The sequence below is a fragment of the Brassica rapa genome, chromosome A04, assembly GCF_000309985.2.
Source record: "Brassica rapa cultivar Chiifu-401-42 chromosome A04, CAAS_Brap_v3.01, whole genome shotgun sequence".
NCBI classification, from domain to species: Eukaryota; Viridiplantae; Streptophyta; class Magnoliopsida; order Brassicales; family Brassicaceae; genus Brassica; species Brassica rapa.
Genome location: NC_024798.2, coordinates 9,599,952 through 9,621,395, shown reverse-complemented (window position 1 = coordinate 9,621,395; position 21,444 = coordinate 9,599,952). Strand labels below are relative to the sequence as shown.

General features: G+C 34.5%; 1 protein-coding gene and 1 long non-coding RNA gene across 4 annotated transcripts; one reads left to right on the top strand and one right to left on the bottom strand.

Annotated features, from left to right (window-relative positions):
• Positions 1-97: 97 nt before the first annotated feature.
• On the bottom strand, positions 98-18,979 carry LOC103863914 (AIG2-like protein A). 3 transcript variants are annotated; one of them, XM_033290104.1, is made up of 5 exons: positions 18,723-18,915; positions 918-990; positions 713-805; positions 516-599; positions 98-431 (listed from the first exon to the last, which is right to left on the bottom strand). In XM_033290104.1, exons 1-5 carry the CDS (start codon positions 18,842-18,844, stop codon positions 291-293), a joined length of 513 nt encoding a protein of 170 aa, XP_033145995.1. In that variant the 5' UTR covers positions 18,845-18,915; the 3' UTR covers positions 98-290. The 3 variants fall into 3 exon arrangements, with proteins under 3 accessions (XP_033145995.1, XP_009139921.1, XP_009139920.1); XM_009141673.3 differs by lacking the exon at positions 18,723-18,915 and adding an exon at positions 1,076-1,250; XM_009141672.3 differs by lacking the exons at positions 98-431; positions 516-599; positions 713-805; positions 918-990 and adding exons at positions 17,751-18,077; positions 18,164-18,247; positions 18,331-18,423; positions 18,564-18,636 and having other exon boundaries at positions 18,723-18,979.
• On the top strand, positions 7,797-17,942 carry LOC117133581. Its single transcript, XR_004457458.1, has 2 exons — positions 7,797-10,769; positions 16,283-17,942. It is a non-coding gene; the product is annotated as an uncharacterized LOC117133581 (long non-coding RNA).
• Positions 18,980-21,444: the final 2,465 nt, after the last annotated feature.

Genomic DNA, 21,444 nt, shown 5'->3' with positions numbered 1-21,444 from the left:
AATCAATACACACTTATTTCATATAGACGTCAAAGGCATTATATTTAATCAATACGCACTTATTTCATATATACGTCACAGGCATTGGCTTTAAGCCTTTAACCAATCGACGACGCCAATAATATCAAAATATTTATAACATAATTCTCCACAGTACCCATTATAACAATACAAACCACATAACACAAATCTTACAAGAAGACATGATCTCCACAGTACCCATTAATCTCTAGGCTTTATTTATTTGGAAATTTATAAATTATGTAGAACATAGCCAACATAAAATCCATTCAAGACAACGGAGCATCCCCAAGGTTTTTGTGAAGAATTTGGGTGTAATCTTCTACTCCCTTTCCTTGATGATTCTTATTTATTTCAATGATTTCTTTGATAGTCTCCATGAATTTCGGCATGTGTAGCTGTTTCCACTCCTACCAAAATGAATCAGACACATGAATGGGACCATATTTCTCATTTATTATGAGTTAACAAAATAAAAGCTATTCAGTACAAACCTCGAAGTCCCATTCTCCATACATATCAGGATCATTTTTGTTAATCCATATATATGTTTTCACTATCATCTTCGCAGAATTTTCCTGTACAAATAGAAAATATATATACTTTTTGGTCAAGTGCAAATAGAAAATATTAAGAATCTAATCTCACCATTAGCACCAAAATGTTCAAATAATCAAATCCTCAAACTTACCTTCCTTACAACTTCAACTGTCACTTTCTCGTATTCATTGCCCTCAACAGCATCTAAATTTGATAGTTCTTTATCCGTCAATCCCATTAGCACCTACATCACCAAAATTTATCAAAATCTAAACTCTAAAAATCTTCAGTTACGATCCAAAAACAGAAAAAGAGAATAAAGTAACTGAGATTTACAAAAATATCAAAAACCAAACCTTTCCATGGACTTCTCCTGCCTCAGACGGCACAATACATGGATACAAACGTCCTTTGAGCCTAAACCTCTTACTGAAAAAACCACCATCACCATCAACTCTTACATAGTTACATCTACAAAGAAAGACTAATCAATCGAGATATCGAGAGAACGTACAAGCCAGGGAGTGTTACAGAGATGATTTCCGGAGTACGTTCCATAGACGAAGACATCGTGAAGCTGAGCATCGGACCTACTCATTTTTCCTCACTTCTTTGTTTTAACTTTTTTTGCTTGTATGTTATCTCATTACGAGGGCTTGACTTTATAAAGTGAAAATGAGAATCCCGAAGGAACACAAACCGGTCTCTTTTTGAACACCGAACACGAACCGGTTATTGGTTAGCAGGTAAAACTGATTTTTTAGTTTATCCATAGTTTTGTTGTGCGAAAAATTAAAGGCCAGGAAAAATAGAAAAATATAAGATAATATAGGAAAAAAAGAAAGTATGTGTAATTAGCTCAACGGCCACGTGCCTTTGTGATTTTCGATAGGTCCAACCAAAATGTGCGTTTTTAATAATGGAGTTTAGGATTCTATGTATACATTTTTTTTTTTTTTTTTTTTTTTTTTTGGTAAAATGTTAAATATTATACCAATTTTTAAATTGTGACAGCGATTACAGAGAAAAACTAGTAGCGGAATGCAAAATCAAAAACTAAACAAAAAGATAAACAATGAGATGCAACCAAAGAAGATCGACCATCCTATTTACTAGCTAAACAACGAGACGAGCTAAGACCAAACAAGGTCGGAAGGCCGGAAATAAAGTAGCCGGTTACCGCGAGCTACCGAGAGATAGGCGCCCTCAAACCTAGAAGCTACGGCTCCTACAGCTTCCAACAACCCATCCCAACACAAACCGACTTGGAGAATCAAAGCACGAGCGTACTACCAAACCAGACAGACGCACCACCGACGGCACGAGAGAAAACCTCTACGCGACGATGCCGTCGTTCGAAAAGCAGACCTGGAGATTGCCGTCTCCAAACCTGACCTTCCGTGACCGTATACACCCCTTGAACCGAGAACTCATATAGAGAAAGCGGACCGCGAAGAAGCTAACCCTCCGGAAATGAACCTACAAGAGAAGCAGCAAACCCGAGTGCCCTACTGCCGCACAGATACTAGTACTAGCCAAAACAACCAAAGGAAACAAGACAATGTCATCACTTATTTGGGAAGAACGAGCGAGACGAATGGCCTCACCGCCGAGAGCTCCAAGGTAGAGGCGTGGAAACCACCGAATACATCGGAAACCGCTTACAAACGGAGAAAATGAAGCACTATCCGACAGCTATATTCTATGTATACATACGTATCTATATTGTTATCTATATTGTTATACGTATCTAGGAGCTTATAAACATTACAACTTTTTTTTTGTATCCAGGTAGGTATTATCATTATGATGATTTTTAAAATTATTAGATAAATAGGTTGGTCCATCTAATTATATAATATTTTTTTATTAAACTAACCATAAATTCATTATTAATGTTCTTTATTATTTTTTTCTTACAAAATTTATGGAATTGCTTAATGTGGCTAAAGTATATATGACTATTAATGGTTTTGAATAATAAATATTTGATAAAAATTAGTGTATCTTCTATCATATTTGTTTAATTTTAAAATATTAAAATAAATTAAACAACCACACTAACCATATAATAAAACAATAATTTTTCAATATATCTTATATTTTGAATTTTAAAACAGTTATAAATTACTAAAACTGTTAAAAGTCTCAAATTCAAATTTTATGATCCACAATTTAAATTTTTTGTTATAACAAAATACAAATGATTACAAAATCATATAAGTAAAAAATTTAATTTAATTAATTATTAAGATTAAAAGAATATATATATATATATATATATATATATATATATATATCATTTTAAATTAAAATATACCATATAAAATACATAAATATTTTAATTTCAAAATTTACTTCTTTTTTTTGATAAAAGCTTTGAACAAACATCGACAACTTTATTTTTTTTTTAAATATAAATTACCAAAATGATTAATTCCACAGTGAAAAATTTGTTATCAGCAATTTAAAGTTATTGTTATAAAAGATACAAATGATCAAAAAACCATATAAGTAGAAAAAATCATTTAATAGAAATTAATATTAAAAATATACTATGTATTTTAATATCATTTAAACTTAATTATATATCCTATCAAATAAAAAAATATTGTTTGGATTAATAAAATTGATTTATATGTTCGCACCAACTTAATTATATATGTAATAGTTATTGACTTTTATTTATTATATATATTTCTTATTTCATAATATGCATAAACATATAATACAACAATAATTTTCATATATAATATTCATTCCGCGCAAGATGTGGATCTTAATTTAGTTAATATTAGATTTTCATCGTTATTATTTCATAATTATTCCTCATATTAACATTCAAAGAAAGTAAACCAAGTCCAAAGTCCAAAATGTGTGTATTAATAAAGAGTTGTATACACTGATTCGTAACACTACGCAATCACATAATTAGAAAAAATTAATTAAACTAAAAAAAGTTAATTAACCTGATATTTTTTAAAGTTTTGTTAAATAGAAAATCAAGATTATAATAATTAAACAATAGTAAATATAAAATTCAAAGTAATTAAAAGTTTATTTTTCTATTGTTTATTTTAATACACTAATAATAATAAATAAATATCTTATACTATTAGAAAATAAGTTATAGGTTAATATTATTCATTCTGTAACTATTTATCATTTTTAAAGTAGTTAGGATTTATTTAATAAATTTTGTTATCATATAATTAAATAATATGGAAATTGATTCCATAAGTAGTCTAACAAAAAAGTTACTTTTTGCTTAATCAAAGTTTCTTTGTATTTTTGTCAGCAAAGGCGTTTTTCACAACTATCTTTGAAGAATCACATTTTAAATAAAAATACGCCATTCCACAATCAAGACCCTAATAAGAAATATGCCCAAAATCTAAAATACATGTTTTTTATTTATATAACGGTATGGACTTGCACAATTCACTAGTTTTAGTACTGGCCTAGTTGACTGATCCGCATCTTCTACATCTGTAAAGAAATCCACAAAATATAATGCTGGTAGTTGGAGCATGATTTATCACATAAACCAGTCCATAAAAGCCATAGTCGAAACGAGCTAAATTGGCAATGGAGACATGAATCATCGGCAAAATCTAACTTTTCCGGCCCAAAAGGCTACCTCGTAGTTTGAGGTAGCGAGCTCCGAATCTACGTATAATAACCAAATCCAGTCATCTCGCGGTCAATCAGTTACGTAACATGCTGAGATCTCTGGAGCAAGGCACGTCACTTGCGCTCTAAATACACAGTGGTTACAGCGAGCTGATCAGTATAACAGACAAGCCAAGACCATTATTTGATATACACCTTTTGACTTACTCACTTAAAACTTAAAATACTCTATTCGAATATTATATTGTGTTTTGTTTTGTATTCATCATATTCATTGCCAATAATATTAGACCAGTTCCACCAATCTATATTAAGGATCCACTCACAAAGATCTTTTATCATCATTTCTCTAAACTTTATTCCATTCACATTAAAATTCTAATTGAAGGTTGATAGACCATATATTTTACCCATTTTTAATCATGGTCTATAAGTGTTTAAAATGTTTTAAGATACAATTATTATGTTTTGGAGTCTATTTAGAGTATTTACAGGTTCAGGGACGTTTAGGAGAAATATGGTGATTTTGGAGTCTTTTGGAGCTTTTGGAGGTGCAGAGTTACACAGACGCGTCAGATGTTTAGCTATGGATGAAGACCTTCCGACCGTTATATTGATCCCATATTTCGACACAAAATAGAGCTTTGAGTTATCTTTCCAATACCACCGGTCTCAGGTCAATCAGCATCTTGTAGCAGAAGTTATGCCCGTTTTACTGAAGAGTGGTCAGTCTGCCTCGCGAGAGGAAGCTACCGAGAAGAGAAAGCCGCATCGATCGATGCAGCACTCTGCACGTCGATCGATGGAGATCCCAGATCGTGGGCCTTGTATATTTTATGACCAGAAGTGACCACAAATTACCAGAATACCCTTGGACGACCAGAAACCCTATTTATGTTATTTCTAAGCTATTGTTGACGGCTACGCTTTCTACACGCTTTCATTTCCATTGTTTCTCTTAGGAGAGAAGGGAGAAACTCCTATCAGAGTCCTCCTGGAACTCCATTGGTTTTATTGATCTGTTTCATTTCAGTTTATATCTATTCATCTATGATTTCTGTTTTCATTTCTGAGTAGATCCACCTGTTAGGTTTAGGGTTCAGATAGGTTTGTGGGATTAGCCCCAAACTATAGATCTGCCTTGTTGTGATATTCATGATAGATCTATATTCATTGCTTGTTTTAGAGTAATTAACTAGAACTTGATCATAGGATTGCATACTCAAGCACCCTTGTTATCCCATCCTGACATCTATCTATCATATTAGGACTGCTAGAGAGGGCTAACCGCCAATTTAATATCTTAATAGAGCATTTCATACTCGCGCATAGGCCTGGCTAGAACCCGTCGATCGATGTCCTCAACTGACTATCGGTCGACGTAGGCAAAGATGTATCGGTCGATGTCCCAATAGGACCATCGATCGACACTCTTTCGTTGTCAACATACTAACCGTTGAGACACGAGATCTAGCTTGTTAACCAGTGAAACATGCGACAACTGATCACTGAGTTAAGCGGTTGAGCTCTAACATATCTTGCATGCAACAAATAGGTACCTATAGGAATTATAATCTCCAACACCTGAATAGAAACCCTAGATCTATCAACCATCCCTCCATCAAACTACTCCTTGCCAAGCTGAACAATTACCTTGTTCATCTTGTTTATTACTTTATTTATTACTTGCTTTATTTACTGCTTTAAAACCTATTAGGCTAGCTTAATCATATAACTATTAGATCTAATCGGTTCCCTAGCTTCTTGTGAATTCGATCCCTAATCGACCTCTTTTGATAAGAGTAACACTCTTTAGGGTAATTTGAGTGATATCAAAGGTGTAGCTCACACAATTTAGCGCCATCTGTGGGAAGACAATAAATTTTTATCTCTGATTCAAGAGCCAGATTAAAGATTAGCCTGATCGAAATGGATCACATAACCAGTGAAACTAACTGCAACAACGCACCAATCCAAGCCGATGAGTTTATTATGACTTAGAAGAGCACCATCGCCGGGGAACCTAGCAATGCCCCTATCAATGACGAAACCTAGACATCCGCTCTGGAGATCTCTACAGCCTTGAGTGAGAAGACTCCCCCTATGGAACCTATGGTAAGTGTTCCCACTGATCGACCTGACCCATGGGTATGGAAGCGGAGAAACAGTTCATCTATTGCCGGAGCTAGGTCCAGTCAGTGACCGAACTGTCCATTCATGCCAACGGTGAATGATTTAACAAAAATTCGAAGGATGCTCACCTCAAGAGGCATGAGCTCGTTTAAACGATTCCCAGCATGACACAGTCAACATAACTAGTCAAGTGGCAGATCTCAATCTGCCTTTCCGAAAACACCTTAGCTTCTCCTCTCCAACGTGACAACCGAGAGGTAGCATCACCACAGCTAATGCAGGATCATGAACTACACAGCTTGATGTCGCAGATCTCCCTCTATTTGTACCTGCACCTCGGACACATGGTGTTTGGAGTCACCAATCGCCATAACGAGCGATCTCCACCACCACCGTCGGGCTGCAAGCTGACGAGACAACAACGGTTTTGAGCGACAAAATCCACGTCGAACTATTGCGTTCCAAGACAGACCCCTCGATAATTTGATAATCAAGATGATGAACCTTGAATAAATTTAGACGATCTGACTCATGGATTAAAACCCGAAACCGGTGATCCAATGAACCGGCCAAACCCGGGTTCGTATGAAAACCAATATTTTATTGATAAAATAATGAAATTTTTTCCTTTTAAATTAAAAATAAATTTTGTAAAAATTAATAAAGCAAGGCCATAACTCGTTTTTTTTTCTTTGACGTCTTTTCTATTCACAAATCATGAGATTCACAATCATAAATATTCACAGCAGCGTATTGTTTATGTCTAGTTCTCACTTTGTTTAAATATTATTCCAGGATCACTTGTGTTGAAAACTTTAATTATTCAAACATTAACACTCATGAAATTCCCAAATTTGTATTTAAAAAAAAACATCTATACTATTAAACCAGAATCTCCACTAGGATTATATCCTTGATTTTAAACTTATTTATAATGGCATACCATTGCCTTTTCTAATTTTTTTATAAATAAATTCAGCCAGGTTATATACAACCAATCAAATTAAGTCGTTTTATAACAAACCAATCAAATTGCATCGCCAATTAAACTAAACCAGAGGCTATTTAAAAACGGCTCTGTATCGTAACAAACTTGCCCAACAATCCAAGTCATTCGGCCGTTTGTTTGTAATATTTTCAAGGATTTTTAATGTTAAAATTTCTCAACTAAGTTTGTTTTGGTAAAAACCTCTAAACTAAGCATTTAACGAAAAAACCTCCAAATTAACTTTATTTAATGAATTAAACCCTCGACGGTTTACTAACGGTAAATCTTTAGTTTAGGAGTTTTTACATTAAGTAAACATAGTTGAGGGGTTCTACCATTAGAAATTAAAAAAGCCAAAAGATAATAACATTATCTAAAAATTAGTAGCTTTAATTTTTAAAAAATTAGCATTTTGAAAAATTTCTGTAAATATATGAGTCTGATTTGTTTTAAAATCAACATTCTATATGTATAAATTAAAAATGTAAAATTCATAACATATAGTAAAACTTATCTAAAGATTTAATAAAAAAATATCTAAAAGTTAAAAATGTAAAAAAAACAAGAAAATATAATACAAAATTATATCTTATCTAATGAAAATGTAATAATAAATTTTTAGATAATTTTTATTATATAAAATTTTGTATTTTTTTATTTTTAATGGTAAAGCCGCTCAACTATGTTTACTTAAATTTTGACATTCAATGCCCAATTATTAACTTACTACCTTTTTATTTTAGGTCAAAATATTCAATAGGCTTTTTGTTTAAGATATAAGAATTGTGTTTATCAAAGAGAAACATATCTTGGTTGTTATTTAAATATAATATTAAAACACAAAGAGGAGAACATATTAATGTTTTTTCACAAAATAATATTTAGTTAAATTTAATTTTTAAAGCTTTAAGCATTATGAAAAAATTTAATTTAAAAAATATAATAGGATAAATATGTAACATTTTAAATCATTTTCAACATCTATAAATATTTTTAAAACATAAACCATCAACAAAATTATAATTATAGTATTAGCTAGTAAAATATTTAAAACACATCTTATAACTAATAGATATTTTTCAGTTTAAAATAAGTTTTAAATTGAAGAAATTCCTCGCTTTGAATGCGCGGGTCAAAATCTAATTTTACTTATTCTTCCTTCTCATTATGCGAGTAAATAAGAACTTAGTTTACATGATTTGTTTTTATGACATAAAAAACTACTTTATTACTCAAACTAGAGGTGGTCTGGGATTTCAGACCAGAATAGAACAACCAACCAATGTTAACACGCGTCGAAAATTCCGAGCTATCCTAGCTAAACCATCTTCTGTTCAGTTATGCTCTCTTGGTAAATGAGAAATTTTGAAATCCGGTTATCGTGTCTTTAGTACTGCTTCCTACCCAAGCTCCATGGAGACACTTGGCCATGCTTTCGGGTTCTGAATCATCGCTAAAACATCTTTGCAGTCCGCCTCAAAGTGTTGGTAATTCGTGTGCTGAGGCATTACGTCCATTGCCCAAATTAACACCTCCAGTTCTGAGTGCAATGAAAACATACGATTTTATTTGTTCCTAAATCCCAACAGTTCTCGTTTCCTGATCTAACCATCCATACCCAATCATAACCACTGTACGATCCGTTGTTTGGTGACATGTTTGAGTATCCTACAGTATCTTTGAATTTGCATTAAACTATGCATGGCATTCACTCTCAGTGTGTCGAATCAACTCAAGTGGGTCACATGTGATTCCTCTGAAAAGTTTATCGTTACGAGATTTTCATAAATACCACATAATCCAAGGATAATGGTCTTTATCTAGTTCCGGATTTCGTTCTTTATCCAGAACAAATAATCCATGTTGGTATATATGCTCATTGTTGGGAAAGTACCCGTACACGATGGTGTCAAAGCAAGGGCCCAAGTCTGCAAGGCAGGTGTTCATTCAAAAATTTCATTGTTGACTGATTCATTGGTTCTCCAAAAATCTAGGACAATGACTATCGCAACGCATATAACATCGCGTTAAATTCCCTGTAACTACTACATATCCAGACACCAACTGCCATATAAGATGATATATTTTATGTGGAGCATTGATTTTCCAGGCAAAGACTTTTAACTTAGAGGTTGATTGTTTGAAGTTTTTGAAGTGGTTTTTGGCCTTTTTTTCTAATGACCATTTCTTAGACAGTCAAGATTTTAGAGAAATAGATTCCTTATAATCTAGGGGAACTAGTTTTTTTCAAATAACTATCTTTTACAAAGAAAAACCAAAATTCAAATTTTAATGGTTTCTTTGAAATCCAATGCAGTTATTCAATTGTTTGCTCAACATCCCAAATATTTGGAGTCCCATGAATTATTTCGCTCACTGTCACCCGAGAATCTAGCACCAGGTGGATTGATTTAGCAGGTATAGCAGGGATAGAGAGAATCCAAGGATCTTCCCAAACATTTATCTGGTATTCTGAGTGCACTTTATGATTGATCCATAATCGTAATAGAGGTCTAGGAGCCATCAAACTTGTCCAAACATAAGATGGAGAATTTGTAACTACCTGTCGGAAAGACGAGCTTGGGCGATAATACATTCCTCACAAAACTCTCGCAAGGATAGAATACAGAAATTGGATTAATCTCCACAGTTATTTTGCCAATAATGCCCCCATTAAACTCGTGACTAAGTCTGAAAACCGATAGTTTCTTCATTTTTTGGACTACATAGTTTGGTGGATTGGAATTCCTGCGCTTGTCATTTTTTTTACAAATCTCCAAAGGGAAAAGAAAGGTAGACATTACATACGAAAGAAATGCTAATGCTATAGCTTTTATCATGATATTCCACCTTGTGACAGCCATTAGGCCGACCAACCATTGATTCTATGATCAAGTCTATCTTTATAGAGAATAAAGTTTAAATGTGTTTTTTTGTATAAATTTCAGACTTAAAGTATTAAATTATTTTATATATTAATTACATTTTCAGTTTGTTATTTTTAAGGTTGTATAAAATTTTGGTTATTGAAACATTTTATTTGTTGTTTTTTTTGTAAAGAATACGTATATTATTTATAAAATATTTCGAAATTCAATTTGGTTAAACCTGGTGAAATCATATTGACCCATGACCTAAATTCTTTACAGTTTGGTTACCGGTCCGATTTTAAAAACATTGCAAATCTTCCATTGACTTGTCTGATTCAGTTGATTTTGAAGTTGTATAAAGATCTTGACTTGGCAAATCTTCCATCAACTTCTTCTCCACAATTCCGACGAAGAAAACAAAACTTTAATAATTATTTTTAGCGAACCAACAAAAGCGTTAGAGATACAAAAGCCATAGACCAGAATACTGACAAAGGAAGAAATAGACAAGGCTTAATACTGCCATGAGAACTGGGTCATGTCGTGAAGAAAAATTTCCAAACGCAATTGTAAGAACTGTTAAGGTATCAGACTAGGTTCGATTACGATCTTGATCCGGTTCACTTAGTCAATTATAAGCCTAATCTTGATCTTAACTAGTGATGGATCTTCAAAAAAAAGTAACGCGATCAACACAAGCTTTTGTTTACCCAATCTTCGTTTCCTACTGACTGGAGAGAGAACAAAACTCTCATGCACTTCACTATCGATCAATGTGATACGATAGCTCAAGATCTCACCCGATCTATCTTCTTTGTACAGGTATTACAAGGAGATTTACCGAGAACTGTTCGGAGAAGAGTACCAAAGTGACTGCAAAGAAGACGACTCACTATCAGCCTCCGATTTCTCTGATAACGAAGAGGACACGCAGAATGATCTGGAGAAAGCTCCTTGACCTCAAGAGCTGCGATCAGCTACCGGATCTCTCTATCTCGATCAAGCTTTCTCCTCCGCCTTGATACTTTCCCTCAATCTCTGTATCTCTTTCTCTCTGTAACTCTGTTGTACGATACTCTCTCTCTCTTCTCTGTTTCGAGGAAGAAGAGATAGACCGTTAGAGCATGGGTCCCGCTTTTTAACCGTAACCTTATCCTCTAGCTGGAGCTGGGCCTTTTATCTCCTTAGCTCGGCCCGCGTCTTCTATCATATCTCAGAAGCCCAACACACAGCCCAAACCCCTTAAACGACAACACCTCACAATTCTCCACCTTTGTCGAATTAGGTCAAAACCAAAAAACTTCTGCCGGAATCGTATCTCAGCTCCTCCGTCTCACCGTAATGCCTCAGTCTCCGCAAACCAGTCAATCCGGTTCAAACGGTTACCCCAAAGCCGATGAAGGCTCTTATCTCATTCCCGTGGAACCTGTAAACCGTCCTGACCCTCTGTTTTACAACCCTGAACTCGTAAGCTCTCCCACTCTTACTCTCCCAGCTGACTTCAAAATCCCAGACTCTGTTCCGGTTCCAGTACCACAAGACCCTGAGCCTGAACCAACCTCAAATCCAACTGAACCAACTGACGTTCAACCACGAAGACTGTCAAACCTTGAATACTGTAAGTACCTGACACTCCAAGTACACATCTCTTGTAGTCAACTCAGATTCACTAAAAAAAAAAATTTCTTCAGTTAACCAGCATCTGAACATCTTCGGCGATAAACCTGCAACTCCTGCGTAAGAACCTCAGTAGCTTTTTAAACTTTCCGTTAGTTAACTTCGTTGTTTGACCGAGAACAAATCACTAACTCAACTTGCTCTCTGTTGTAACATGTACCCCTTCTAATTGAGATGACCAAACAATAGTGCCATCTCAGAGTACATCTCAAGTCGCTCAGGCAATGACCCCAGCGTTTCGAGGCACTTCTCGAACGCACTTCCAGGTAATGTCTTTGTCAACATATCTGCCGGATTTAGACTCGTATGAATCTTTAAGACCTTTACTAGACCCATTTCAATGATGTCTCTAATGAAATGAATCTTTTGAGCAATGTGTTTAGTACGGTCATGATGAACTGGATTCTTAGCTAGGCAAATAGCACTTTGAGAATCACAATGTAGCTTAAAGAACTCTGAGTCAAATCCTAATTCATTGCAGAATTCCCTTAACCACAAACCCTCCTTTGTAGCCTCTGACAAAGCCATATACTCAGCCTCTGTAGTTGACAAAGCCACTACATGCTGTAGTGTAGATCTCCAACTCACTGTATTACCACCCACTTTAAACACATATCCAGTGACTGATCTTCACTTATCGAGGTCAGTAGAGTAATCCGAATCACAAAAGCCTTCAACATCAAAACTTTCTGACTTTGTGAACGTTAGACACACATCTTTAGCTCCTTGTAGATACCTTAGTATCCACTTCACAGCTTCCCAGTTTTCTCTACTTGGTTTAGACATGAACCTGCTAACTAACCCAACCGCGAAAGCAAGATCAGACCTCGAACCAACCATAGCAAACATAAGGCTCCCAACTGCACTCGCATACGAAACAGAGTCCATAACCTTCGACTCAAATAGCCACTCCTTATCTGTCAAGCTCTTTAGTTTAAACTGAGAATTTGTAGGAGTTATTACCGGTTTACAGAATTCCATTCCGAATGTCTTAAGCACTTGACCAATGTATCTATTTTGTGTCAGTTTCAACACTCCCTTCTCCATGTCCCTCAAAATATCCATTCCAAGAATTCTAGAAGCTGCTCCAAGATCTTTCATTTCAAATTCAGTTCACAAACTCTTCTTCAAAACTTGAATGTATTTTTTACTTTTAGCAGCAATCAACATATCATCCACGTATAGTAGTAGATAAACACAATCTCCTGTCTTTATCTTCTTCATATACACGCAGTGATCTTTAATACACCTTATAAACCCAAGCGTCTTGATGAGTGAATCAAAACTCAAGTTCCACTGTCTAGGAGATTGTTTCAGCCCGTAAAGAGGCTTCTTGAGAAGACAAACTTTCCCTTCATCTCCTTTCTTAACAAACCCTTCTGGTTGTTCCATGTAGATGGTCTCATCTAGGTTCCCATGTAGAAATGCTGTTTTCATATCCATTTGTTCTAGCTCAGCATCAACGTTTACAACATAGGACAAGATGATCCTTATAGACACATGCTTTACCACTGGCGCAAAAATCTCATTGTAGTCAACCCCTTCCACTTGAGTGAAACCTTTCGCAACCAATCTAGACTTGTATCTAGGATCTTCAACCCCTGGAATTCCTTCTTTAAGCTTATGAATCCACTTGCACCCAATGACTCTTTGTCTAAGAGGTCTGTCAACAATATCCCAAGTGTGATTCTTATCCAAAGAAGTCTTTTCTTCTTTCATAGAAGCATTCCACGTATCCCAGTCTTTGCTTCGTTTAGCTTCAGCTAATGACTTAGGCTCATTAGTTACTATATCATCAGCGCATGTTAAAGCATAAGCCACAAAGTCTCCACTCTCGAACATAGCCGAAGGCTTAGTCTGTCTCCTTACACGATCTCTGGCAAGTAGATAACCATCTAAGGATTCTTCCTGACCTTCAGATTCTTTTTCACTTTCTTCTGAATCAGAGTTTCTTCTCTGACTTGAAGTAACTCCACCTTCACTGGTGTTCCCTGATTCTGAAGATGAACCAACTTCAAAGATATAATTTTTCCGAGTAGGACCCTGAATTAAATCAGCTTTGAATGTCACCTTTTTAGCCTTGGCATCACTTGCCACTCCTTTTCCTTTATATTCCTTATACAACGTTTTCTCGTTAAACACAACGTTCCTGCTGATTGTCGACTTTCCTTCCTCGATCAACCACACTCGATATCCTTTCGTGCCTTGAGGATAACCCATGAAAATGCATTTCAACGCTCTTGGACTCATTTTATCTTGAACAGAATGAACGTAGGCCACACAACCAAACCTCTTAAGATGACTATACTCCACCTTAACTCCAGACCACACTTCTTCAGGAATCTTAAACTCGATAAAAGCACTAGGAGTACGATTTATCAAGTAAACTGCTGTAGCAGCTGCTTCTGCCCAAAACTTCTTCTCAAGTCTTGACTTTGCTAGCATACAACGAATCTTATCTGCTATCGTCCTGTTCATTCTTTCTGCTACTCCATTTTGCTGTGGAGTATAAGCATGCGTTCAATGTCTCTTAATCCCAGCTTCCTTACACATAGTATCCATCAGGTTGTTACATAATTCAAGACCATTATCCGTGCGTAAGCACTTAATTTTCTTTCCTGTCTGAGTTTCAACCAGCTTCTTCCATTCGGAAATGTTCTCATACGTTTCATCCTTAGTCCTTAAGAACATGATCCAAACTTTCTTTGAGAAGTCATCTATCAACGTTAGGAAGTACTTGCAACCTGATAAGCTTTCTGTGTTCGACACTGAACCCCACAGATCACTATGAACATATGCAAGAGTTTCCGTTGTAGCGTGTTTAGCAGTAGGAAATGGCAACTTATGAGTTTTTCCAAGAACACAGTTCTCACAGAAGTCCAACGTGTGAACCTCCTTCTCTTTCAGATAACCATTCTTCACCAGAAAGTTCATATTCTTCAAACTCATATGTCCCAATCTTGAGTGCCAAAGATTTGTCAGATTTTCTACAATTCTTGCCACGTTCGCTTTTGCTTTATCCACTATACCATCAAGATAATAGAGCTCATCTTTGTAGCTCCCTGAAAGAACTCTCTTTCCATCCTTAAAGAACACAACTTTGAAGCCTTCTCCTCTGTATGTACAGCCACACTTCTCAAGTTGACCATACGATATGAGGTTTCTTCCCATGGTAGGCATGTATCTCACTTCAGTTAGAATCACAGTAGACTTGTCTGGGTTAACAATCTTCAGTTTTCCATACCCATGAACTTCACTGAACGTATTGTTGCCCATTAATACTCTGCCTCCATTTTCTTCTACAAAATCAAATAACACTTCTCGATTTGGTGTGATGTGAAAAGTACATCCTGAGTCAAGAATCCACTCAGACTTAGTGTCATGAACACTTGCAGTTAGTATCATAGCATACTCTTTGTCCTGAGCCACATTTGCCGCATTCTGAGGTCTCTGGTCTTTTCTCTCAGGACATTCTCTTTTGAAATGTCCTTCTTTACCACAGATCCAACACTCCCTAGTCTTCAGTTGACATTTGCCTTTTGACTTCGACCGGAAATCTTTGCTTTTTGATATAAACCTTCCACCTTTTCCTGGTCTCTTGTCACTTCTTCCTCTGGTAACGACAAGTCCCTCTGCATCAGACTTGGAGCGTTTTAACAGGCCTTTTTCCTTTAGTTCAGCTTCCTTTGCATACGCAGATGTGGTAACTTCTTTAATCGTTAACGTTTCTTTGTCATTCCCATATTTTAGGGTGTGAACAAGAGAGTCATACTGTGGTGGTAGACTTGTTAGAATCTGTATAGCTTGGTCTTCATCCGAGACTTGAATGTTCAAGCTCGCAAAATCATCCACCAGTTTTAAGAAAACATCGAGATTCTCTTCAATGCTTTTACTTTCAACCATTCTGTAGCTCGCAAAACTTTGCTTCAGATAGATCGTATTACGCAATGTCTTAGTCTGATAGTCTTCTTCAAGCGCTTTCCAAACTCCCATGGCGGTAGTTTCTCTCATTACTTTCCTTAGTACCATGTTGGTGAGGCATGAGCAGATAAGGTTTCTTGCTTGAGTATCCTTTTCTTTAGCCAATGGATCTATCTTAACTTCCTTATCAGTGACATCGTCACTATCATCTGTCGCTTCTACTTTCGTAGAGCTAGCTGCTTCAGTCAAGATGTGTCCCAGCCCTTTGCAGATCCAGCTGCATTTGCATCTTGAACTTCCACATACCGAAATCACCAGATCCATCGAACTTCTCTATTTCAAACTTCCCGTGGACCGACTCCATCTTAGCCTCTGCAGTCAATCACACTTACTTCACACCAAATCACACAACAAACAAACTCCACTTGAACCACAGCTTCACCGCTGCGCGAACCTAGTTCTCTTAACCGAGAACCTGGCTCTGATACCACTTGTTAAGGTATCAGACTAGGTTCGATTACGATCTTGATCCGGTTCACTTAGTCAATTATAAGCCTAATCTTGATCTTAACTAGTGATGGATCTTCAAAACAAAGTAATGCGATCAACACAAGGTTTTGTTTACCCAGTCTTTGTTTTCTACTGACTGGGGAGAGAACAAAACTCTCTTGCACTTCACTATCGATCAATGTGATATAATAGTTCAAGATCTCACCCGATCTATCTTCTTTGTACAGGTATTACAAGGAGATTTACCGAGAACTGTTCGGAGAAGAGTACCAAAGTGACTGCGACGAAGACGACTCACTATCAGCCTCCGATTCCTCTGATAATGAAGAGGACACGCAGAATGATCCGTAGAAAGCTCCTTGACCTCAAGAGCTGCGATCAGCTACCGGATATCTCTATCTCGATCAAGCTTTCTCCTCCGCTTTGATACTTTCTCTCAATCTCTGTATCTCTTTCTCTTTGTAACTCTGTTGTATGATACTCTCTCTCTCTTCTCTGTTTCGAGAAAGAAGAGATAGACCGTTAGAACATGGATCCCGCTTTTTAACCGTAACCTTATCCTCTAGCTGGAGCTGGGCCTTTTATCTCTTTAGCTCGGCCTGCATCTTCTATCATATCCCAGAAGCCCAACACACAGTCCAAACCCCTAAAACGACAACACCTCACAAGAACCATCAAGCCGAATCATTTCCTTCTTGATGTTTTTCATTTCTTGAAACACAAAAAAAAAAAAACATCAAGCCGAAATATTTTTTTTTCGTCACCAGTAGTCAAGAGTTATAGTTCTTAATGGGATGAGAGTAACAGTGAAAATGACGTCGAATCCTTCCGTCGCCCTTAGTGTCATTCACATCCCTTCTCTGCAGTGAAAAGAACGAGTGAATCATTTCCTTCTTGATGTTTTTCTTAGAACACTTCTCTTGTGAACTCTTTTCTGCAGAGTTACTATGGAACTAGTAAGAGTCTTTAGAGAAGAATAAAAGCGAATTTTCACAACTGTGAATTTTCGTTGAATATTTGATATCCGAGTCTGGCCAATTTCCAGACTTTATACTGTATCACATGTGGGAAGACAACATATTCTAGTTTAGTTTTTACTGTTATTTGTTGTGATTTGTTTTACTCATGAAGCCACATGTAGATTCATGTATAGTTGTGGTTAGGTAAAGATGTGTAATATACTCATGAAGCCACATGTAGATTCATGTATAGTTGTTAAGATACCGTTCTTATGTTTAGGTAAAGATGTGTAATATACTCAAGAAAGGTCTTTCAAAAGCTTAACATAATGCTTGCTGAAAAAAAAAATGAAAACCAACCTATCAGTACACATGACTTTTCAAATCTATCACTTGTGGACTGGACAGTGCTACTAATTCATATTTATTCTTTTATCAGATTCGTTCAATGATATACTACTCTCTTTAATTAGTTACTTATAAGAGAAGCCATAAGCATTAGCATCAACCAAACCATACACAAGATGAATGCCAAAATCTCTAGAAGAAATGTGATACATAGAACATACAAAATAACATATAGCATTACTATTATTTTAACTGATCGCCACAATACCTATCAGTTTTCTAGGTTTTATTATACTCGGAATCTGGAGAAAAATGAAACATAGAACATACTCTTAACACAGATTCAATTCAAGCCGATGGAGCATCGCGCAGGACATGGTTGAAGTCGTCCCTTCCCTTTCCATGAGGATTCCTCTTCCATTCCATGATTTCTTTGAACGTCTCTATGAATTTCTTCATGTGTAGTTGTTTCCATTCCTAAACCAAAATTACAAAAATCCAAAACTCACCATGATAACGTGATTTCTTACCGATTATGAGAAGAACAAAAAAAGGTTTCAAACCTCGAAATCCCATTCTCCATCGATATCAGGATCATCTTTATTGATCCATATATATGTTTTCACAGTCATCTTCTCAGAATTGTCCTGTACATGCAAACAAAACAAAACGCCAAGAATCAATCACATCGAAAATGTTGTTTCATGGAGATGATAATCTTCAGACTCACCTCTCTTACAACACCAACTGTCACTCTCTCATATTCATTACCCTCAACAGCATCTACATTCTCAAGTTCTTCATCCGTTAATCCCATTAGTAACTGCACCACAATATCACCAAGTAATTTCTCAAAATCTAAACCCTTAAACATCATCAATTACGATCTAAACAAACACAAAAAGAAAAATCCACAAGAATATAGCAGCTGAATTTCACAAAAATGATTTTTGAAAATCAAACCTTTCCATGAACTTCTCCATCTTCAGACGGTATAACACATGGATACAAACGTCCTTTAAGCCTAAACCTCTTACTGAATTTTAAAAAATCCAAAATCACCATCAAGTCTTAGAACTATACAGAGAGAAAAATCAATCGAGAGATTAAGACAATACGTACAAGCCAGGGAGTGTTACAGAGATGATTTCAGGAGTGCGATCAAGCATGACCTTGACGACCTCAGGCTCCTGAAAGCTACCATAGACGAAAACATTGTGAAGCTGCGTACCGGATCCACTCATTTTTCCTTTTCCGCAGTTTCTTCTTTTTTTTTTTTTGCTTCTGTTGTTTCTTTATCCGAGAGGTTTTAACGTTACAGATAAAGAATCTTGACAAGGACCACCTACCATGAAGCCCGGAAACACGTGTTAGGATTCTCTGCCGACAACCTAATCAGTTACCATTTATCAGTAGCCCTTTTTATTTGATTTTTTCCTATTTTTTGTCGGCAATTATTTGATACGTATCTTAATTAATATTTTTTTTCTTTTTCGTAACAACTTAATTAATATTGTTACTAGGTGATGATCCGCGCATAGCGCAGAATTAATGAACTAAAAAAAATTATAAATTTTACTCTATAAATATTGAAAAGATAGAAAAAGTAACATATTATACATAGGAAAAATTAGCAGAAGTACATATTTGATATACAAATTGATGCAAAGAAAAACAATTTGGGATTGGAAGTTTACTGAAGTTTTTAGTTAACTTGAGTATCCGGATAACGATAATCTTATTATGGTAGAAAAATAGTAATTATCCTATTAATGATGTTGTAACGTTATATTTTATTAAAATTATACCAGTTATGGAGTACATAAAATTGTAAAAAAATAAAAATAAATTGAAGTAAATAATATTAGGTTGAAAATGAAAAAAAAAGAAAAAGAAAAAGAAGTAAATTAATATGAATTTACAAATTTAGTGGGCTGATTAAGACTCGAATTTGTAAAAGAGGCCCATTGTTGAACCTTAATATCGATTATGACTCAAAATACATATTGGCCTCTTTTAATATATCTTTTATTTAAAAAAAATAATTTTACTAAAAAATCTCGAGGGGGCACGAGATAAAGGTGATAGTCATATTAAATGCTAGTCATTTAAAATACTTTCAAAAATAGAAAATATTATATGCATAGGGCAGACATTAAAGAATTCTACATTAAAAATGATATTTTTCTTAAAATAAATCGGAAATAATTAAAAAATTTGTAAATTTAATGTCTGTCACCATTTGAATGTATTTTGTGGAATTGCTTATAATTTTTTTATATATGACATTTTGATTTTACAATATAAAACAGTTTATATTCGTCGCTCCGAAAATAAATTTTATTCATATATATAATTGTCTTTAAGTATCAACCAAAATAAATGTCAGCCAAATAATTATAGAAGAACATAATTATAAATCATTTATATATTCTAGTCCCTAAAAAATGTCATCTATCATTCATGAATCGCAAAGAAGATATTATAACAATATGAATCATATATATAGTCAAAACCTTATCACTTGTGAATATAAATATCAGACAATCCTATTAATTTCGTATAACATTATAATCGTAGGTTTTCAGAGAATTATAGAAAGTATTATATGCAAGGGGAAATAATAAAAGAAATCTATAAAATGATATTTGACTTTAAACTTAATCGAAAAAGAATAATATAAATTTCCAAATTTAATGTCTGTCACCATTTAAGATAATTTAGAAATCTAAAAGTCCTGTTGCAAAAGTTAAGGGATTGAAAAAAAAATTAATATGGAATTCGGTTTTGGATGTATTTTACAATCACGAAAGATATTCCATAAATTTCGATATTTTGATTTTACAATATAAAACCGTTTATATTGATGATTCCCAAAATAAATTACCAAAAATAAATATCATGTATCCCATAAAATAAAAAAATATTAATCAAAATAAGTGTCACGTAAGGAAGTTTTGTAGAAGAACATAATTATGAATAGTTTATATTTCCCAGTCCCAAAAAACTGTCATGTATCATTTATGAATCATAAAGAACATGAATCTTATAAAAACATGAATCATATATATGTATATAGTCAAAACCCCATCAGTTTTTAATTAAAAAAACATAATGTATGATAACTTCTATGAAATAATATACTCCCTTTGTTTCGTATTATTTGTCATTTTAGAGTTAAAAATTTGTTTCATTTTGAGTGTCGTTTTATGTTTTCAATGCAAAATTTAATAATAATATTTTTTATTTTATTTTTTATTGGTCGAAACATGGTTAAGTGTATAGGTAATGATGTTTTTATTTTGGAAATATGCAAAATTAAATGTTTTCTTAATTTGTATCCATAAACCTACATCGATAAATAAAGTGAAACGTAGGGAGTAGCAATATTTGGTATAGAACCTATATATAATAAATTTACACTTATAAATATACATTTAACCAAATTGTCCGTATGAATATTTGTGCTCCCTAACTATAGAAACTAACATAATAATTAGAGAAAAAGACAAAGATACCACCAAACCAAGTTTTTGTTCCCAAACTAGCACTCAAGGCTCAAAGTCACAAAAATAGGTTTCATTTAAAAGGTAAATATACATTTATATCCCTTAGGTTAATTAATTCAAACCTTAGGGTTTAAAGTTAGGGGTGCGGTTTTGGAATTAGGGTTTACAATTTTATAAAATGAAAATAAATACTAAAAAATTAAAAATAAAAATTTAAAAAACAGTTTCAAAAAGTATTTTTGAATTATAAAAAGAAAATTTGAGAAAAAAAAATAAAATAAAAATTCAAAAAAAGAAAATTTCAATAAAAAATTATAAAAAAATTTGAATCTGAA